The following is a 22559-nucleotide window of genomic DNA, read 5'->3' as shown; positions in this document are numbered from 1 at the left end:
TGTGAGAAGGGGTGATGTCACAGGAAAATCATACAAACAGCTTGAAGTCATTTTTTGTTTTTCAAGGCAGCGGGGTTAAGTGACTTGCCCAAAGTCACAAAGCTAGGTAATTATTAAGTATCTGAGGTTGGATTTGAACTCAGGACCTCCTGACTCCAGGGCTAGGTCTCTATCTATTGTTCCAAGGCCATTTTTTTTCTTGATCTGATGCATGGCCCCCTTGGCTGGTCACTTCACTACTCCCAAACTTCACTGAACCCAGAGTCCCCATCATGAAATTCCTTCTGTACTCCCTGAGGGAAAAGCCCCGGGCCTACCTTCAGCTTTGCCATCTCTTCTTGAGCTGCCCTTAGTTGCCCGTCTTTTTCTTCCAGTTGACCCTTTAGATTCTTACATTCTTCACTCGCTGCCTAGTGTGGGTGAGATAAGGATTATTGAAAGGGTAGACATAGCAGAAAAATACAACAGCCTCTGGTACAACAGATCCTTTACCCAATTTTGCTGATTCTGGGCAGTGGCTACCCCAGAAAACTAACTCTTAGGGTCTCTCAAGTCCACTGGGCAATGGAACCCATTAGACAAGGTAAATACATTAACCCTGACCTCTAACTTATTTTGGTCCAGGATTCAAAGGACAAGGTTCCATTTTCTTTAAAAGATGAAAAATATCAAAGAAATATAAGGTGTACTTATCATCCTGAGTTAGGACCTATATACTGGAGAGGCAGGTAAACAGTTGCCAAATTGGAGTAAAGCTAGGATCTGACCCAGTGATAGCTCAGAAAAACCAACATTCAGGTAATGAAACCTCAGACCTGTCTTGCAATGTACCTAATTTTTAACTCAAGGGTTTTAAGTCTATTGACAAAAAGTTAGACCTCTTCAATTCCAGGTTTTTATTATTATTGTTGTTGTTATTACTATTATGATGATGATGATGATTATGATTTTACTAAAACTGGTCATGATGTTTTCTAGAAACTATATCCATAACCTGGTAGGACAGACCGTTCAGTCCTTTGGACCTTCAGGGGAATCAATCAAGATAGAGGTCAAGTATTATCTTTAGATACCTGGACATTCCATCCTGATGGCACAGTCAGGAAGATCTGAGTTGAACTCCCACCTCAGAAACTTACTAGCTGTGTGACCCCGGGCAAGTCACTTAACCCAATCTTGTTAGATTTCCCGGAGAACAAGATTTGGGTGAAGAAGGATTATAGTAATATGATCTGTTTGGTTGTGATTAGACATTTGAGGAGAATAGATAGGCTTCAGCTGGGGTGTTAAATACCTCTTAAACCCAGAGCCCCTGGGTTGATCTGGGAAGAGTTGCAGCTGCTACTGGCCAAAGTGACAGGAATCTTAACTTGGGGTGATCACCTGCTCATTACCTTGAGCTTGGCCTGGCAGCTCATGATCTCTGTGCTCATCTGGAATTTCACAGTAGAGAGCTCCTCCTGAGCAGCCTCCCGAGTACTCTGGGCTTGCTTCTCAGCCAGGCTCAGTTGACTCTGCAGGTCAGGCAGCTTGTGGGCACTCTCCTGGGCCACCTTCAGCTCCTCCTGCAGGGTCTTCCATTCCTGCCTGAGGCCTTCCAAATCCTGCTGGAGGTCCTCCTGCTCCCTGGAAGCCTTCTCCTGGGCCTCCCGGAGCCTCTCCTCAAGCTGCACCTTCTCAGCCGTCAGGGCACAGACCTGAATCCCGAGCTCGGCTATGTCGGTGTTGGCCCGGTGGAGCTGCTCCTGGACCTCGGCATGCTCTAGCTGGGCCAGTTCAGCATCCTGCTTGGCTTGGGACAAATCTGCCCGAAGCTGCCGCTCCCGCTCAGCACTCTGGCGGCTCTCCCCATCCTTCTCCTCCCTTATCATGTGCTCCCTCTCAGTACACTGCAGCAGCTCTTGCACGTGGGTCCTGTTGAGGCCCTCATTCTGCTCCTTCAGCTGCTCCACCAGGCTCCGGTGCTCCTCCAGAAGGGTCTCTGCCACCTCCAGCCGGCTGTGGGCCTTCTCCTGGCTTTCCAGGGCCCTCTGCAGCTTGGTCCGGAGCTCACCCACTTCCGCTTGTGATCGCCTGGCCTCCTCCTGGTGGACTTGCAACTGTTTCTGTGTCAGTACCAGCTGGGATGCCAGCTCCTGGGTCCCTCTCTCCCGGTCCATACTCTGCTCCAGCTGGGCTTTCTCCACCACCCCCTTGGCCAAGCTGAGACCCTCGATCAGCGAGGTCTGATGCTGGCAGGTGCTCCTCAGACCCTCCAGCTCCCCTTCACGGGCCTCTACTTGTTTCTGGTATCTCTCCACCTCTGCCCGCAGTTGCTGGCATTCATTCTCTTTGCTTTGGATTACTGCCTCTTTCTCTGCCACCTGGGCCTTCATCGTCTCCTTGGCCTTCTTCACGGCAAGGAGGCTCTTCTCCATCTGGTCACCAATGTGGCGGATGCTGGCCTGCTCTGCCTCCAGGGATGCCAGGGAGCCCTTGATGGCCGCCTCGCGCTGCCTCAGGTCTTCATAATCCACTTGCAGGGTCTTAAGCTTGTCCTCCAGGATCTGGTTTCTGTGGAGGGCACTCTGAAGCTCCTCATCCTGCTCTCGGCTTCCTGCCTGGAGCCTCTCCTCCTCCTTCCCAGACCCCTGGGCCGGGGCCTTGACCCCTTCCAGCAAGGCATTGGCCTCTTGTGGCCACCTTAGTGGCTCTTCTGGCTTCTTTCTGGCCCCAAGCATGAGGGTGTCCCCTGAGCTCAGTTCCTGGCTCTGCCCCTGAGGACCACCCTCCTGGCTCTGCCGCCCAATGAGATATTCCAGCTCCCCCACCTTCTGGTGGAGGTGGTCTCGATCACTGCGCAGCTGCTTCTCCTGCTCCTCCAGGTCGCTGACATGCTGGTTGGCCTGGGACAACTGGACTTCGAGGAGCTGGAGCTGCTTGGTCAGGGATGTGACCTCCTGCTCCAGCAGCTCCTTCTCCTGGTTGTGCCTCTCTTGGTGACATCTAGCTTCCTTTCTTAACTCTTCCAAATCCTTTTCAAGAGACCTTGAGCTCGCTAATGAGTCCTTGAGCTGGAGCTGGAGCTCTGTCACCTCCTTCCCTTTGGAGGACAGTTCTTCCCGGAGAGGTTCCATTTCCTTGACCAGCCCCTCCAGGTCTTGGAGCAGTTTCTTGTTTTCCTCTTGGGAGCCTATGACCAGAAGGCTGCACTTGGACTCCAGCTCTCCCTGGGCCTGCTCCTTCTGCTGGAGCTCCTTGGTCAGCCTCTCCAGCTCTACCATCTGCTTCTCCACAAGATCCTGGAGGTCCTGGGAGAAGCAGCCCTGATTGGATGCCCGCTGGTCCAGTCCACCCATCCCCACCACGTCTCCCTTGGCTTCCCCCGCCAGGGTCCTTTGCTCAGCAGTGGCTAGCTCAGCCTGGAGGTTGGTGATGCACTGGTTTTTTGTAGCGATGGTGGCCCAGGATGTCTCGAGCTGCTGCACCAGGGGCTGTAATCTTGACTCAAGTCGTTGCAGGGTAGAGTGATATTCCTTTTTATTCTCAGCCGTGCCCAGCTCCAACATCTTCAGACATTTCTGTAGCTCTTCCATGGTACTCTGAGCCGACTGGGAGATAAGACACTCCTTTTGGAGCTCGGCCACCCTTCGCACCAGCTGGGTGTTCTCCTCGGCCAGGCCTCTCCCCTTCTCCTGCTCTGCCTGCATCTGCTCTGCCTGGAGGCCCATGGCCTTCCGCAGCTCCTGGTTCTCCCTCTCCAACTGCTGCAGGCGATCCTGGAGCTCCTTCTCCCTTAGCTCTAAGTGGTCCAGCTCGACCCGCATTTCATCAAACCCTTCCAGGGCCTCAGCATTCATGGAGCTGTTCATGTCGAAGCTGGAAGCCAGGTCTTGAGTCTAGAGAAACAACAACAGAAGAATGACACCTTTTAAGAATATACATATGTAGGTATGTGTGCATTTAAGTGTGTGCACAAACATAGCTAGATACACACACACACACACACACACGCGCGCGTAAATCTTCAGGGAGGACCAAGCAACTAACTGTGAAAGAGAAAAGTAGGGGGATTATAAGGTGAAAGATGACTATTGGAAACAGCAAGATAGAATGCTGGCCCTGAAGTCAGGAAGACCTGAGATCAAATGTGACCTTACTGACTAGCTATGTGACCTTGGCAAGTCACTTATTTTTCCTTAAATTTCCTTTTAAAAAAAACTAAAAAAAATAGTTTTCATAGCTGTAAACTCAGCATAATAGCACCTACCTCACAGGGTCATTAAGGATCAAATGGATTTAAATATGCAATGTGTTATACATACAGGGAACTAAAATAATAAATTCTACCTATTATTACACTATTACTCAATGTGAAATATTCATACTCTACTAAAATTATTCCCCCATGGGGTAGTCAATAGCCCTGGATACACTGGAAGCTGGAAAACTGAAGCAGAGATCGCAGACATGAAGCAATATACTCAAAGATATATAATGACTCAGAATTAGAAATTATGACACCTGTTCTCTTTGTCCAGTTCACCTGTCCCCTACTTAGCCAAATCCCCTCAGGGTTTAGTTTCTTCTTCCTCCTTTAGCAGTGATGAGTGAGACTAGTATACACCATCGAATGGTGACTAAACTCATTTAAGAGACTGCCTTTAGAGGTCCCTAAATTAAATATGATCCTTTTACATAAACAAAGAAATTTTACAAAACTTTATTCCCCTCTAATTCTCCTCACTAACTAACATTCCTGAAAAGATTTTTAAAATACAATGGTAGAAGTCTCCCTCCTTTCTTGGTAAATATACTGGAGCAGTTGGCATTTTCTTCTCCAGCTCATTTAACATATAAGGAAACAAAGGCAGAAAGTGTTGAGTGACATGCCTACAATCTCACAGCTAGGAGGTATCTGAGGTCACATTTGAACTCAGGTCTTCCTGACTTCATTGTGTTTTATGCTTAATAGGGATCTTTCACTGTTAATTTGGGTCATTTCCCATTTGCTCACATGATACAGTTCTCAAGTTGTTTATCCTGTCACAGGACTGCATTCAGATTTCTATTCACCTAAGGAAGTAGCAAGGACAAACATGCTCCATTGTGTTTGTTTTGATCGTAAGATAGGTCTTTTCATTGTGTTTTAAAAATCTTTGAATAAAAATTCAAAAGACCCACAAGGGAACAGGGAGGTAGAGGAGGAGAGTTCCTCCCTTCTTTCATGTCTTTCAGGCCTCCAATTACATGATTCATTTCTAAGAACATCAAGTCAAGTCATAAGCATTCATTAAGTGCCTAGTGTATGCTAGACACTGTGTGAAGTAGAAGATTTTGCTGGAGAGGCCTCCAATTCAATGAAGAGGGAGAGAACTGGCTCCTGGGCAATTACCTGCAGATAGCTGCTCACCAGGCTGCTCATGCTTGAACTTCGACTTGGGGGTTTCCACATGTATGCTGAGGAGCCTGGGGAGGCCAATGTCCTCCTGGGAACCACAAGAAAGAAACTGTTATCTAAACAGGAAGCCACATATATTTTCCCCTCGAATATCTTCATGAGTCTCATCCACAAGTGACCAGGATATATTATCAAGATATATGTCAAGCCTTGGGGGCGGCTAGGTGGTACAGTGGATAAAGCACCAGCCCTGCAGTCAGGAGTACCTGAGTTCAAATATGGCTTCAAACACTTAATAATTACCTAGCAGAGTGGCCTTGGGCAAGCCACTTAACCCCACTGTCTTGCAAAAAAAAAAAAGATATATGTCACCCTCACAAAGTGGAATGGAGTCTTCTAGAGGGCAGGGGGTTTGAGTGTCTCTGGATATAAATCAGTCTTGGCTCCTCATTTAGTGAAAGTCTGGCTAACTTACTTAAATGTTCCCAGATAGATATGTATGTTTATACATGCTGAAGATCATCAGGCAAAAAGGCCCTCTCTGCCTCCAAGAGCTTTGACAGTAGCCCATCCTTGGTAAAAGGGGGGTAAAGGCATTTCACAAGGTGTGACATTGGTTTGCAATGGTTCTGCTGGTATTAAAACAACAAATTTACATTTCAAGAAAATAAATACTATACACTGTTTTCAAAACTACCCAGCTTTTCCAAGCTTCCTTTTAGGTTTTCTTTTGCTCTCTGCTGTGTACTTTTTAATTTATTTTTTTCCCTCTCACCATGCCTCCCCTGCCCTAGAAAAGAATACAATTAAACATGAATATATAAACATACATATCTTTAAACATTCACATTATCTATTAGCAATCACATGTATTCATACACAAACACACATATGTAAGAACATACTATGCATATTTCTATTTGTCAGTTCTTTCCCTGGAGATGGATAGCATCTTTCTTCAAAGATCTATCTTTCTGTTATTTCTAAATTGACCAATTCATCATTTCTTATATCATGATAGTATTCCATCACAATCATACACAGTGTTTTTTTAGCCATTCCTCAAGTGAAGGACATCAATCATTTTAGTCAATCTGATAGGTGTGAAGTATTACTTCTCGAGCTGTTTTAATTTGCATTTTTCTAATTAAAAATTAATTCAAGCACTTTTTTATATGACCATATAGTTTTTTCTTCTTCAAAAAACTGTCAATTCATATTCCTTGACCATTCATCAATTAGGGTATGATTTCTATTCTTATAAATTTGACAAAGTTCTTTATATAGTTGAGAAATGAGACCTAAATAATTTGAATAATATTATTGACATATGGTATAGTTTCTCTATTTTTCTCTTTTAATTAGTTTTAACTGTGCCCAACATCATGGTTATTACCCCTGCTTTTTTTTTTAACATAACAAATCCTACTCTAGCCCTTTAATTCTGTATATCTCTCTCATTTTTATTGTTTCTGAAAAATCATATACTGTTGAAATAAAATTTTTTTATCCATTCTGCTGCTGTTTCTGTTTTATGGGTAAATTCATACCATTCACATTCAAAGTTATAATTACTTCTTGTATATTTCCTTCTATCCTATCTTTCCTATCTGTCTTACCCTATCCCTCCTCATTCTTCTAATTTACTTCTGTTTCCTTATCCTTCTATGCCTTAATCTACCCACTTCTCTCAAAATCTCTTATCCTCTCCTCCTACCCTCCCCCTTAAATATACCTATCTTTGTAAGTTTTTCCCCTTATTCCCTCCCCTCCTAATTCTTATTCTAGAAGTCCCTTCTTTAGCCTTTCCCCTCACTCTCATTTCTTTTTTAAATTTAGAAAACTTATACCCTCCTGGATGTATATGTTGTTACCTCTTTAACCTATTCCTGAGCACTACCTAACGCTCTCCTAACTTGCTTCTTCACTATCAATTCTCCCTTTCAGATTTCAGAGGATTGTATAAGATAATTATTCCTTTTACCTCTCCCTATATAGCTTTAATTTTGAGAATCACGCCATCATAACACAGCTCAGTCCAAATCTTTCTTTCATACTACCCAAATAATGATAGTCAGAGTACTGATAACATTTCACACATAAGAAATAAACAGTTTGACCTTACTGAATCCTTTATAATTGGTCCTTAATGTTGACCTTATATTTCTCCTGGATCTTATATTCTCCTCTATTTCTTTTGATTTTATTATTTTTTTTTGCATCTTATATCATTAACTTCCTTTTGACTAACTCATTTTCAAGGAATTATTTTCTTCTTTCCAGTTTTTATTCTTTTTCTAGTTTCTTTTCATAATTTTCTTGACTTTCTTGAATTGCTCTTTTTTCCCTAATTTTTCCTCGATCTCTCTTAATTGGTTTTTAAGTCCTTTTTAAGTACTTCCAGGAACTCTTTTTTGGCTTGGGACCCATTTGACATTTCTCATTGAAAAAGGAGTGACTTTTTTAGCACCACTGTCTTCCTCTGAATATGAACTCAGATCTTCTCTATTCCCAAAATACCTATCTATGGTTGGGTTCTTTCTCATTTGCTTACTCACTTTTTATGTGTTTTTTTTTTATTTTTAGTAGCTTATTATTATAATCAAATTCTAGTCCCAAGGTGTAAGGAATGATGATGCCCCAGACCTCAGGTCCTTCTGTTATTTTTAAGCTCTATCCCAGGGTCCAACCTCGGCCACTCCTCTCTAACCTTAAGCCATGGCTAAGACCCCAAGTCATGCTGTCCCATAAACTCTTGCTCTTTGTTGTTCTTCTGGTGGCTCCAAACTTCCACTGTCCTTTTGACCCTGGAATCAAAATCAGGGACTCTATTCTCCTGAAAGTACCAATAGTTGACAGGGTCCCTTGTCCCTCTGCTGATGCATTCACCAGGCCTGTGCTGACTCCTTCTATACAACTGCATCCTCTAACCATGTCTGGTCAGTACAGCTATGCCTGGCAACCCTAGAAAGTGTAAGGTCCTTAAATATTCTCTTACTCAGCTATTGGACCCCACACTCTCTAAGAGGTAAAAGTTTCTGAGGTCAAGGCTGTCTCCCAATCCAGGTCCTAAGGTTTGTTGTTTGTTGTTTCCCAAGTTCCTTTCAAGTTGTCTTAGGAGGACAACTGCTTTACCTCATCTTTTGTTTAATATCTGCTCTGAGATGACGTTCCACATTCACTCTGAGATGATGTTCCACATTCACTCTGAGATGATGTTCCACATTCACTCTGAGATGATGTTCTGTCTTTTTTGTGGAGGAAATTTGTAGAACTGAAGTCTTTTGTCCTTCAACATCTCTCCAGAATTCTTTCTTCTAGGGATGTTACTAATTTTTACTGAGAAGAGGAAAACTAGCTCATTTCTGAAGTTCATTTTTGAACCATTGGATTACTTGATGACAAAGCATCTCTACCTTGTGGAATATGATCGTTGGAATACTGCTGTGGGTATAAGAAATGATGAGCTGGTTGATTTTAGAAAAACATGGAAAGTCTTAGACCTATGCAGGAAGATACCATTTACTTCCAGAGAAAGAATTGTCAAATAGAAATATGTTTAGTATGATCTTACATATATGTATGAATGTGAGTGTGTGTGTGTATACATTTAGCTATATGTTTATATATATGTATGTATTTTTTCTGTTTAATTGTAGCCTTCTCTAGAGTACAGTGGGAACATATGGAGGAAGAAATGTACACAGCACAGAGTACAACAAAACTTAGAAGGAAGCACACAAAAGGTGGGCAACTTTGAAAATCACATATAATATTTATTACATTTTTCTAAAATGTAAACATTGGGAATGGAAATGTATTATTTTACATCAAATCCTCTATGGTTCTGTTGTATACATGGTAATGTTCATTTTTTTCTTCCTCATTTAGTATTTAAATTTAAAATGAATGAAAAATTTTAAAAGGAAAAAAATCATCTCTGTCAATATGCCCACTAGACTTCAAGGGGGTCATATGTGATTCAGAAATGAGTTTACAGCCTGTTTAGGGAGGAGACTAGTACCACTACATTAATGTCCAAGGAGCAAGAGGAGATGACACTCTAGTGAGATCTGGTTGCAGAGGGGTCAGATGGACAAGGTTACAAATGCTATTTCAGCATTATTACCCAAGGAAATGAGAATGGTTAGCCCTGCACAATCTATTACCTACAATCAGCTTATGCAATAATTTCTCCTCAGCAAGAACCTTGCTAATTAGCACATTTCTGCTCTACAAGAATCTTACTCTTTATTAACTCATCAACCACATTATTTTAAAGTTATTTACAGTCCCCTACAGGGAAAAAAAAAAACACATTTTGCAATTTTTTTTTCTAGGCTTTACAGCAGGTCTTCATGATGACTCTGTAAACATGGTGGGAAAGTTCATTTATGCAAATAAGTCAAAGTTCTATGAGCTCCAGTGAAACAAGACAATATAAATTAATGACAAGCTAAAAAAAGCTGTGGTATAGATACTTCTTCATCTGTATATAATGAGTAGTTAATGTAGCTTATATAAGACCAGATCCTTCAACAATGTTCTTCATAATATTAGTAAAATCAGCAGAGGGGACAATTGGAAAGTGTTAAATCATTTACACAGCATGCACAGTAACCCAGAGAGATTAAATCTTCTGAAACCATAAAGATAAACAAAAGTAAATAATTCTTCAAAGTACCTGGCAAATGTTGGCCATCCGGCATCCAAATCATAACCTCTGGAGGCCAGATCAAATTGGACTTCAGTGAGCTCATACAGTTGGCCAACAATGTTGGAACTCATTTTGGGCTTCAGGAATGGGCTTCTTGCATAGTACCAGTCACTAAGGGGAAGATAAAAGAGCAGAGATCAATATATAGAATCAATGAACTCATTGAGTCCATTTCTCTAATGTGTCCCTCTGGTCTGCTACCAGGGCTAGCCTCATCAATTAAAAAGTCAAATTCCTAAATAATGTGGAAAACAAAAGAAAATAAAGGTATGTAGCACAGTTAAAAGGGAAGTGATGATACCAGGAAGATGTAGTTCAAGTCCCTCCTTTGACCCATCTTAGGTAAGTCACTGAATCTCTCACTGCTCCAGATAATGTTTTAAGACTAAGTTTCAGAGAAGTGCTACTTGCTTTGGTAGATGAGTTTCTTCACTTGGGAGTTCCTAAGCCAATGAAATAATAGATCTAGACCCTATCCCTATCTGTATTCACCAAAGAAAGGTGCATTCAAATACAGACTCCTTTTTAAACAAGAAATATGCAATTATCACAATTGTAAATCACAAAAATTTTCATGAAAAGATTCCTTTCTTTAACAACAATTAAAAAAATATATAACAAACTACCTTCTTCTCTATAAATCAAAATGATTCTGCTTGTTGCTGATTAGACAAGTTCAAGATTAGACCAGTTCAAATGAAATATTTGCTCTTTAAACTGCCAAGGGAATAAGAGTTTCACTTGATTTACAATGAATCAGTACTAAAACTCATGAAGTTTTATTTTACTATTGACCTTAATTTCAACTAAAGTCCCAATCTGGAGACTGACCTTGACTAAGCAGTCCTCAATCTCTGTCCATTCCTCTCAAACTTGAAATGCTAAGCCAGGCAACAGTTACTAATAGTCAACAGACATTTATTAAGTGCCTACCACGTGCCAGGGAAGTTAGGTGGCCAGGTAGACAAAGTGCCGGGCCTGGAGTTCGGAAGACCCGAGTTCAAATCCAGTCTCAGACACTATTTACTAGCTGTGTGATCTTGAAGAAGTCACTTGACTTCTGTCTACCTAGGAAGACATGAAGAGTCAGACATGACTGAATGATTATGATCCTACGGTCAAGATTCTCATCACAGTCATTAAACTCCATAGGTATAGTCACATTGATCCAGCTGCAGAACTCTTAGCACAGTTTTTCCCCCATCAATTCCATCCTTTAAATCAGAAGTTATTTGTGTGGTTTCTGTAAGGAATTTTCCACTGGATTGCTGAGGCAACTGAAGACCAGTATCTGGGGATGGTCCACTGCTATCCTTCTTCTCCTCCTATATTCTTTTCCTCTTATTCTTGCAAATTCTTTGCCCCCTTTTTTCTTCCTTCTCCCCATCTATGCACCTAAGAGACCTGCCAATGGTATCCAGGGAGCACTCATGGGCACTACTTATCCATGTCTTGTAACACTCAAGGCTCAAAACATTATTCTATTCTGGTCTATATTATCTTTGTTTTTGTTCTTCAGTCTTTTTAATCATATCTAACTCTATGAACTGATTTGGGGTTTTCTTGACAAATTTATTTACCATTTCCTTCTCCAGCTCATTTTACAGATGAGAAAACTGAGGCAGACAGGGTTAAGTGACTTGTCCAGGGTCATGCAACTAGGAAGTGTCTGAGATTAAATTTCAAAGTAAGAAAATGAGTTCCTGACTCCAGGCCTGGCATTCTATCTATTCACTGTACCATCTAGTTACTGGCCTACACTATGCTTCTCTTAAAATATATATTTATTTTTATATACATTTATAATCTTTCCCTCCCAATCCTCCTGTCCCATCACTGAGCAACAAAAGGCTCTCATCATACATATGCAGTTCGGGAAAACAAATTCCCAAATTAGTCATGAACCAAAATGCAGGATTCCCTCTGCAGTTTTATGTTGATCGCCAATCTGGCAAGAGGTGAGGGGCCTGTTTCGCCTTCAGTCTTCATCACTGCATTGATCAAGGCTCTAAAGACTTTCAATGTTGGTTTTCTCTATAACATTGCTGTCATTTTAGTAGTTATTCTGCTATTTCTGTTCACTTTTCTCTGCATCTTTTCATAGCATTCTTAGTTTGCTTTGAAATTGAGCACTTCATCATTTCAGATGGCACAATAGGATTTCATTATATCCACATATTATCATTAATTTAAACACTATACTTATAAAAGAAGCTGTTTGTTTGTACCAATACCAAAGCTAACAAAAGAACAAATGCTAACAATGCTTGCTGAGCCATGAGCTCACTTTTCCACTTACCTGGTCACTTTGGTATTCATGAGACATTGCTGCAAGGTGTCGGCCAGTCTCTGGTGGACTAGAGAATAGCGTATAAAAGCCCTTCCCTTCCCCAGAGATGTACGGAGCTGGAGGAGAAAGAAACAGCCTTTAGATTCCAAATAACCCAGCCTTCCAAATGCTCTTCAAAAAAAGGGATTCAGGGAAGACATTTTCACCAGTGGGCAAAGACATTATTGGCTTTAGTCACATGAGGTGTCACCTCTCCAATTTCAAGACAATCTAACTAAAACTAATAGACAAATTTTTTCTTGGACTTCCTGGTTTCCTATTCATTTGCAGGAGTATTATTTTAAGGGAGATCAATTCTTTTCCAACACTTCCATAAAAAGTCTCCCTTTAGAGTCTATTTCTCCTTCCTCAGTTTAGTTAAGTCAAAGTTTCAGGGCTTGGGAGCTTCAGTTCCAAGAATGGAGTTCTCTCTCTCTACAGGATTCAAATAATTCAAATTATTTTGGGTTAAAGGATGGCTTGTGTCAGATAACAGAATAGTCTAAAGGAAAACATGTGTCTCCTTGCTAAATGCACAGAGGGGTCGAGGATGGAGAGTTATCTTTCTTGAAAGGTTTTCTTGACCTGAGTTACTAGAGAACCTATAAAAACACTGGGATAAGAAAGACAACAACCAATTCTTGCCATTTGTGCTTGATAACCCCTAGATAGAAAGTTGATAGGACTTAAACTACTCTGATATGTAAACTCACTTATCAAAACAGAATTTCAACGTTGTGTTGATTGGGTGATTTTAAAGACTGCTTGATGGGGCAGAGGTGAAGAGGGAGCGACAGCACCAGCAGTTCATCTTGAGCTATTCCAAAGATGAATTACCCTTTTCCACACTGCGCAATTCTGACAGCCAGGAGTGTGGGTCTGTCTAGGCTAAAGACATAAAGGGGAGGACCACAGACAACATGAGACAAATCTGTTCATTGGGTTTCCCTAACCTGATTCATTCTCTCAAAAGCCCAAGTCAAAATGGTGTAAATTCATCAATCAATTGACAAACATTATACATTTAACAGAGACAAAAAAGAGATTGTCCCTGCCCTGGAGGAAACAAAGCTTCCTGGTAACACTGTATTCAACTTGATTTCTGGCACAGACATGAGGGAAAAACTACTTCCCTAGCTTTTTCCAAAAGACAGAAATATTTAAAATTCCCATGTTGTTCAGTTGTGACCAACTTTTCATGACCCCATATGGGATTTTCTTGGCAAAGATACTTCTCCAGTTCATTTTACAGATGAAAAACTGAGGCAAATAGGGTTAAGTGACATGCCTTGCTGAGGGTCATGCAAGCTAGTCAAATTCCAACTCAGTTGTGTATTTATACCTACATTCAATTCACCACCTAGCTGCCCCCAAATTCCCATTGGATACACCTTAAAATGCTCAGCAAAAAAAGTTCTTCTGAAATAACAGGCATCGTAAGCAAATATTAAGTCATTAACCTGCACCACAACAGTACAGGAAGTCAGTCAGGGGAAGACATAGCACACCGGTTAAGCTTCAAGAATTGAAATGTTCAGGACAACTCATATGATAGCTCTGTTTCTTCTTTAAGTCGTCTTCCCGTGTTTTGTTGGCACATAGTCAAGCTCCTTAGCAACTTTTTAAAAAGTGTAAAATCATAGTATAACTCAGTGGTGGCAACAGGTCCCCTCCCACCGTCTAGACCCTCGACCCCAAAGACTCAGAAAACCAACCTAGCTCACACAGAGAGTTGGTCAATACTATTGGACTGATCAGCCACAGCTGAACATATTGAACCCTGACCTCAATACCCTGAAGTCAATGTCCCTCTTCAAAAATAAGGGAGTTATAACATCAAGTTCCAACTAAGAGCCAGGGACTGTCCTAAGTGAAAGGGTTATAAAGATGGGCAAAAGACAGTGCCTGCCATTGAGGAGCTTACAGTCTAATGCAAACAAAGGGGAAATCAAAGTCAAACAGGTGGCTTATGTCGGTAGCTTTATGAAATCCCTGCTGGTTTAGCAGAAAGATGACTGGAATCAGGATGCCAGATACCATCTTGGAGGCATACCCATCTCCAAATGCTTTTCTCACTGACAAACCAGGGGAGGGCAAAATGTTTGGAGAATAGTGATCAGGACCTCCTGCAGAGTCAGCAAGCTGACAATGCCTTGGCCCATATCAACACAAAGGACTCCAGCTCACCACAAATGTATCCATCTCCACGTAGGATGACACATATCTTTTTTGTAGTCCCATGACTGCCACCCCAGACACAAACAAACACACCCCTTGAAAAAAATAAATTTGCACTACTTTAAGGGAGAAGAGGATAGAATGATGATATATAATGACAAAGACAAGCCAGAATGTCTCAGTACTTATTTTTATCTTCTATTGTCTCTGCCAAAGACAATGGATATATTTCCCATTTCACCTTTCTATGTTGTTCCATAATTCTTCCATTATAGGACTTCCCTTAAATACTTTAAATAAAAGACATTGCTGTTTTAAAAAAATTATATTTCATATTAGATTAACCTCATCTCCTTTTTTCATATGGCTGAAAAACTGATATGCTGTAAATACAGTTAAGCTAAATTTTTGCCTAGAATTTGATAAAGTCTGTCATGCTATTTTTGCAGCAAAGATAGAGAGATATAGGCTAGAAAGCTTTCCACAGACAAACCAGTTGGGTTTCACAAGAAATAGATGCGAATAGTTGGATGACTTCAGAACTAGTTGAAGACTGGATGGAAAAAATTGTCAAGACGACCTCCAGGACACGGTCACAGGGATCCCATACCATGACATCCACAAACACCAGGCTATGATATAGAGTGAAATCTTAGTTGCTGTGTTACTAAACATCTTCATCAATGACCTGTGGTTGTGACTCAGTGATAGGAGGGATCCTTCACTCACCAAATGACCAAAATGATCATGAGATACAAACACATCATGGTGGGCCAGACCACTGCGGGAAAGTAACTAAGAGGAAATGTAAATGGAGTCAATGAAAGGTCTTCCCAGGGATACCACAGATGAATTCTCTAAGTACAACATGGGGAGGACAGCTAGATTTTGCTTGAAAAGCAAATGGGTACTCTAGAGGCCAATATGTTCAATATGAGTCAATAGTGTAACACCAACCAATCACTCAATCAATGTTCATTAAGCCCCTCCTATGAGCTTTACAGATATTAGCTCCCTTCCTCCTCACCACAATCTTGCAAAGGAGGTGCCATTTTAATTTCCATTTTGTTGTGGCTGTCAGCTGTGTCTGACTCTTCATGATCCCAACTGGAGTTTTCTTGACAGAGATACTGGAGGGCTTGGTCATTTCCTTCTCCAGCTCATTTTACAGATGAGTAAACTGAGGCAAACAGGGTGAAATGACTTGCCCGAGGTCACACAGTTAGTGAGTATCTGACACCAGACTTGAATTCAGTCCTGGATTCAGGCCTGGTGCTCAATCCACTGTGTCTCTAAGAATAAAAATTCTAGGAATAAGAAACCAATAGTTCTGCTCCACATTGCTTTACTCAGACTATATGCTGTGTGATATTCAGTACTGGGAGAGGAAAGTGATAAGACAGAGAGTACTCAGAGGATAGCCAGGATGATAAAAAGACTTGAGAATCTTGTCATGTGAAAATCAGCTGAAGAAACTAGAGAAGTTTAGCTTGGGAAAAAAAAGACCAATTTGGGGCTGCAGGGGAGCAAGGGGCCCTGATCTTGTCTTCAAATCTGGAGGAACAGCAGAAGAAAAATAGAGATTTGTTTTCATTCTGCTCAGAGAGCCAAACTACAAACAGTGAAGAAAGTTCCTTCAATTCTCTGTCTCAGTTTCTTCATCTGTAAAATGAAAGCTTGGCCTGGATAGTCACCAAGGCCCCTTCGAGCTCTAAACATATGATGTTATAAATTGCCAAGAGGCCAATTTAGGCTTTAGGCAAAGCAACATTTCCTAACAATTCAAGCTACCCAAAGGTCAGTCAGGGTTCTGTGGTGGTAGTGGGCTGTCTCTCACTAGAGAACTCAAGCAAAGTGGGATAACCAACAACTTTGGGACACAATGTAGGTGAATGCCCTTTTAAGGTATAGGTTGGCCTAAGTGGTTATAGAGGTAATTTCCAACTCTGAAAGTCTGGGAGCTTCAAGTGAGTAATAACCTACGTGAATTGTGAACATCCCTGACCTAACTCTATACTGTGCGTTGACACAAACAAAAAGTCTATCATGAAAAGTTTTGAACAATTCATTAAAAAAATTTTTACCAGCCTTAACTTTACATCCTAAAAAATTTTCAATTATGACTGATTCTTTGTGACCTCATTGGGGATTTTCTTAGCAAAGATACTAGAGTTTTTACCATTTTTTTTTACCATTTCCTTCTCCAGCTCATTTTATTACAGATGAGAAAACTGAGGCAAAAAGGGGAAAGAATCCTTCTGACTACAGGTCCAGCAATAAGATGTATAAGAAAAAAGGTCAATTCTGGGGGGAAAATTGTTTTCTATATATCTTCTTTGATATTTAAAGGTTCACAGGCTAAGAGGATCATGGGATCAGAGCAGAAAGAGGAATCCTCTTGTCAGACCTCAGGTAAGCTGCTGCCTCAGCTTCTCTGAACCCTGTTTTCTCTATTGGCAAAATAAGTTCTAGAACCTCTCAAAGTATCTTCATGCTCTCTTAGGTTGTGTCTAGCTCTGCTTCCAATGAAGCCCCTTCATTTGTTGCCCAGGAAAGTCGAGGTCCAGGAAGATGAAGCAAACTGTCCACACTGACACTTCCAGTCAGTTTTTTTTAACAACCTATAATGCAGTAGGTGCTACAGAAGCATTGGAAATAGGAAAAAGAGGCAAAAACAGGCCCTGTCCTCGAGGAGCTTACAATCTATCGGGAGAGAGATAACAAGCAAATAAATGCTGCAAACAAGTTACATGCAGGATAAATTAGGAAATAATTTCTAGGGGAAAGACATGAGAATTAAGAGAGGTTGGGGAGGAGCTTGAAGGAAGCTGAGAAGGCAGTAGGCATTAACACACAGGTAGCTTGTAACAGAACTGGAGCATCAAATGACTGAGAGGATGTTTGGTACAGTGAGAAAAGTGCTGTCTCTGCATTCAGAAGAACTGGGGCACTTGGAGAGCCTTGGTTTCTTTAGCTGTAAAATGGGGATGATAATACTTGTACTCAGAGGATGCATGGCAATCAGCAAACTTTGAAAGCCCTACATAAATGGCAGGTATTACTGTTACTGTTATTACAATTACTTATTCCCAGAGTCGTATTCCATTAAACCATATTACCTTACTTTCTTAGTTTATCAAGTAATTTTTTGGTTTACCATATTCAAGGAATATTTTAATTGCTATAATAGGCACTTATTAAAGGAAACATAAGAGAATAAACACGGAAATCAATTCTCTCACAATAAAAAATTCCTCTCTAAGCCAAGCAAACATATATCTCTAAAGAAGATCAAGAGAGCTTTGGAAGTCATCTAATACACAAAGGATGGTCCAAGTCTAGTGAAGCCCACTCTGCCCAGCTTATTATAGGCTTCATATAACTGGAGAAATCCTGTATAAATCACAAGCTGGGCAGAGAATGTCCCATCATACATCTTATGCCTTCAGTGCACTGGGTAGAAATCACTAAAGTTAAAAAAAAAAAAGGATTTGAGAAGCACAATCAGACAAGTAGTTTCAATTATTCCAAACTCTTCTTTCTAGCCTAAGTCATAAGAATTTACTTGAATCCAATGATAATTTGTTGATAATGAAGGTCATTTGTTGAATCCAATCATAAGACTTTACAATTATTCCTATCAGATTTCATCCCAGGCAGTTTTCCCTAGTAGTTGAGCCTGCTGTGATCTTTTTGGATCTCATGGTCATTTGTGCATACAGTTCTGCCTGTTTCAAACACTAAAAAGGGGCACATTTTTTAAAATGAAAAATACATTTCTCTCTCATCAATCCATTAAATAACCAATTGATCAGTTCTTTTCAAAGCCAACTCTATAAAATCCAGAATATTATTTGAAAAAAAGAATGGGAATTAAGGGCTAAAGAAACTGGCATCTTTTTGTGAGTTGTGCATCATTACAAGCCAGGGGATTAGGAGAGCAGCTTTATTCAAACTTATCTGTCTCAGATCAGAAGCCAAGAATGTTTGAATTGCTCATGGTACAGCAAATGAGGAGGGAAGGATGACATGGGGGAAAGGACAGTCAAATATTCCATCCAGGCTCATGAAGCAATTATGTAACTCTCCACCTTGCAAGGCTTAACAAACTCATCAAGTGGGATCTTTAAACCAGTTCCCTACAGTAACCCCATCCACTGACCTCAAAGAGCCTCCAAGCAATTACTAAGAGGGAGGAGGGGTCGAGATCCCAGTGGTTATATTTTGGGGATTGAAACTGAGGGCAAAAGTCTAGCTCCAGGTTGCAGGTTATTTAAATATGCTATTAAAGTCTATTTGTCCCTCTTCAAACAAACAAAGCCTGAGATGTTCTCATTATAGGAGTTCTTTCCAGTGACCCCATCAGTCTTTGTGTGTGGCCAACAGAGGAATCCTAACCAGAGGTTAGGAGAAATGAAACTCTAGGTCCAGTGCATCTAAGTAGAAAAGCAATAGTGTATATTCATTTGTTAAAAGGAAGAATCTTGACTTCTGAACAAGGCTGGGGCCCCCCAGCATGCCCTTGACTATACTGGTCCTTGCACAGTGAAGCATACCAAGGCCAGGGTCTGCATTGCAACTTGCTGGTCAGCATCCTATAAAGTCATCAATTGGTTGCAACTCCTTACAGAATTCTAATGGTGCATACAATACATCATGTGAGGAGTACATATTGGAAGGCAGTAGACAAGTATCCTGTCCCTAAGTCTCTCTCAATCTAACCCAGGGAGGCTTGATCATCTGTGAAGTGATATGCAAAGTCAAATGGTGGTCTGTTTATTTTACATCTTTACCTAGAAAAATATTTTAGAGAAGGTGTCTAAACAATATCTTCTTAAAGTGTTTAATAAATGAAACATTTACTGGACCTTTTTTTCTCCAACTTGTATCTTAGTCTTTTTAAAACTTAAGACATTTCTTTACGTGGTAAAGACTTAAATATTTTTTTTTCTGAGTTCAAAATAAGCACTAACAAACATGAATAAATCTGAAATAGATTGTTTTGCCCTTTGCCTGTTTTCAGAAGAGGAAAGAAAAAAATGTTTTTAATCTTTGAGTATAATTGATTGAACTTCCAGAAGGTTCTCCAGCTTCCCAATGGACAGGAGAAGGGCAAATCACACATCCTCTGCTAACCAGCTCTACTTACCTCTGAAATAGATTTGACAAAACGAATCCCATCATTGGCTCCTTTCACCTTAGCCAGACAGTCGCAGAAGTAATCCCAATAGTCTTTTCTGTTTCCTAGGAGAGTGGCCTTCTCCTTCTGGTCAAACTTTGTTGGAAAAAGGAGATAATATCCAAACTCAGATTTTTAATCACAATGCTCAAAGACTAACAATATGTAACAATAAATTCTGCCCTCCCACCCCTCAAGGAAATCTTCATGTATATAAACTACATCAGCTCACATTAAGATTTTTATTAATTTGTGAATATTTTAAAATGTAAGAAAGAAACTTGGAGACTGAATCATTGCATATACTCAATGTCCATCCTCAGGTGGGTGAATGATTGAGACTGGTACTAAGTAATCAAAATTTTAGGTATTAGCTTGTTCTTAGATTCTGCTATTCTGATATACATGAGTGCCCACACATACTCTCTCCCCCCCATCACAGACCATGAAAATATATCCTTAACTTCAAACAGGTTTAGTTAAAATGAAATCATCAAGCATTATTTTCATAGGGAAGAAACTTGATATCAATCGAAAAGGCACAAAAAAGTATTTTACTTTAACATACTGGTTGATAATTTCTCTAATTTGCTCTCCCAGATTTCTAGGAACTCCAGTGGCAATACAATGGAATTCCAAAAGATCCATAATAATAATTATAGTTGACAAAAAAGATTTTTATAACACTTTTATGGACAATGATCTCATTTGATCCTTATTTTTCAATAGTTTTGTATCTTTTATTATAAAAACTCAACACATTTTTAAACACCAATGACTAAAATCTCTTTAAAAAAAAAGTCTTTGTGTTTAAATACATTTTCCAAAGGTACATACTAAAGGATGGTCTACTCAAAACTGAACATGTATAAATGTAAAGGGCATCAAGGTTCAATAATATTCACTAAAAATGACCCCAAGGAACTTAAACACTCATGAATTTAACTTAGGAAGGAACAGCAGCAGGAAGGCAACTGAGCCCATGTATTACTGACCTGTAAAAGATACTCAAGCTTATAGGAAAACTTGTGCAAGTTGGTACTGTCATCTGTAATTGGCTCCCCAATATCCTTAAATTCCTTGCTTAGTTCTACCACGGCATCTTTAAGACAATAAACCACAACAGGTGATCTGAAGGAGGCTGATGGGAAGTCACAGACAGGTGTTTAGAGTACACAATTATTGTAAAAAAAATTGAAAACATGCAGCATAAAAAGGAAATAGTATCTTTTGATCAGATTTTGTAGAGTCACAGCAGTTCCTTGGTCCATTAGAACAGTATGGTGGAGTGGACTGAGGCCAGGTCTTCAAAATCAAGAGTCACTGTTTGGTCATTACAGTCATGACCCTATTTGGGTTTTTTTTTTTTTTGCACTTAAAAATATTTTTTCCAATTATACACAAAGATAGTTTTCAACTTTCATTTTTGTAAGATTTTATATTCCAAATTTTTCTCCCTCCCCCTTCAAGACAGTAAGCAATCTGATACAGGTTATGCATGCACAATCATGCTAAACATATTTCCCCATTAGTCATGTTGTGAAGAAAGAATCAGAAGAAAAGAGGAAACCACAAAAGAAAAAGCAAAAAACAAATTTAAAAAAGTGAAAATAGTATGCCTCCATCTACATTCAGACTCTGTAGTTCTTCCTCTGAATGTGGATAGCATTTTCCTTCATGACAATTTTGTAACTGTCTTAAGTTTTGTATCTTTTATTATTATTTATTTATTATTACATTTTTAAGGGTCAATGACTAAAATCTCTTTTAAAAAGTCTTTGTGTTTAAACACATTTTCCAAAGATACATGTTTCAACCATAGTTGATCATCACACAATGCAGCTGTTAACTGTGTACATGTTCTCCTGGTTCTGTTCACTTTACTCAGCATCAGTTCATGTAAGATTTCTACATTTTTCTACAGTCTCATCATTTCTTCTAGCATCATAAGTATTCCATTACATTCATAGACCACAACTTTTTCAGCCATTCCCCAATTGATGGGCATCTTCACAATTTCTACTATAAATGCTTTTGAACATGTGGGTCCTTATCCCTTTTTTAATGATCTCTTTAGTATACAGATGGAGTAGTGGTATTGTTAGATCAAAGGATACACACAGTTTTATAGCTCTCCAGAATGACTGTATCAACCCCAACAATGCATCAGTGTTCCAGTTTTTCTACATCTTCTCTAGCATTTTTCATTTTCCTTTTCTGCTATATTAGGCCATTTGATGTGAGATCTGGGTTTAAATAATAGCTCAAGCATTTAGAAGTTGTGCTTGAGGATAAGGCACTTATTTTTTTCATTATGCCCTTTCTTCTGGGCAAAATGGAATCCCATCCATCTTATAGGATGATGGTGAGTCAAACACATTGTAACCCACTTTTTTTTTGCTTTTTTTTGCAAAGCAATGGGGTTAAATGACTTGCCGAAGGTCACACAGCTAGGTAATTATTAACTGTCTGGGGCTGGATTTGAACTCAGGTCCTCCTAACTCCAAGGCCAGTGCTCTATCCACTGTGCCCCAACACATTGCAAACTTCAAACTGAAAAAGAAAAATGTGAGCTCAAAGTGCAATATAGAAATGTGAGCTATTACTAATGCTCAAATTATCTTTATCTCTGTAAGAACTGACACCTAAGCCACTGTTATTTTCACTGTGGTAGTTCTGCAAATACTCATAATGAGTACAAAAATGTGAGATGACCCAAATGACCCATAAGATGGAATTTTCTATTTTCTCTGAATGTAGGATAAAAATAAATCTA

The 22559-nt window shown here is 40.0% G+C and overlaps 1 protein-coding gene across 3 annotated transcripts in view; it reads right to left on the bottom strand.

Annotated features, from left to right (window-relative positions):
* FYCO1 (FYVE and coiled-coil domain autophagy adaptor 1) overlaps positions 1-22559 on the bottom strand; it is a 109209-nt gene that overhangs the window by 54226 nt on the left and 32424 nt on the right. For all 3 annotated transcript variants that reach the window (XM_074195854.1, XM_074195852.1, XM_074195855.1), the window contains 7 exons: positions 20779-20885; positions 19754-19879; positions 12397-12503; positions 10065-10208; positions 5375-5468; positions 1395-3878; positions 318-410 (listed from right to left, as the gene is read on the bottom strand). In XM_074195854.1, coding sequence (XP_074051955.1) covers positions 318-410; positions 1395-3878; positions 5375-5468; positions 10065-10208; positions 12397-12503; positions 19754-19879; positions 20779-20885 — 3155 coding nt within the window. The remainder of the gene's footprint in view (positions 1-317; positions 411-1394; positions 3879-5374; positions 5469-10064; positions 10209-12396; positions 12504-19753; positions 19880-20778; positions 20886-22559) is intronic.

This window comes from Macrotis lagotis, chromosome 7, assembly GCF_037893015.1.
Source record: "Macrotis lagotis isolate mMagLag1 chromosome 7, bilby.v1.9.chrom.fasta, whole genome shotgun sequence".
Lineage (NCBI taxonomy): Eukaryota > Metazoa > Chordata > Mammalia > Peramelemorphia > Peramelidae > Macrotis > Macrotis lagotis.
Note: the sequence above shows the minus strand (reverse complement) of the source record. Positions and strands in the feature narration are given on the sequence as shown.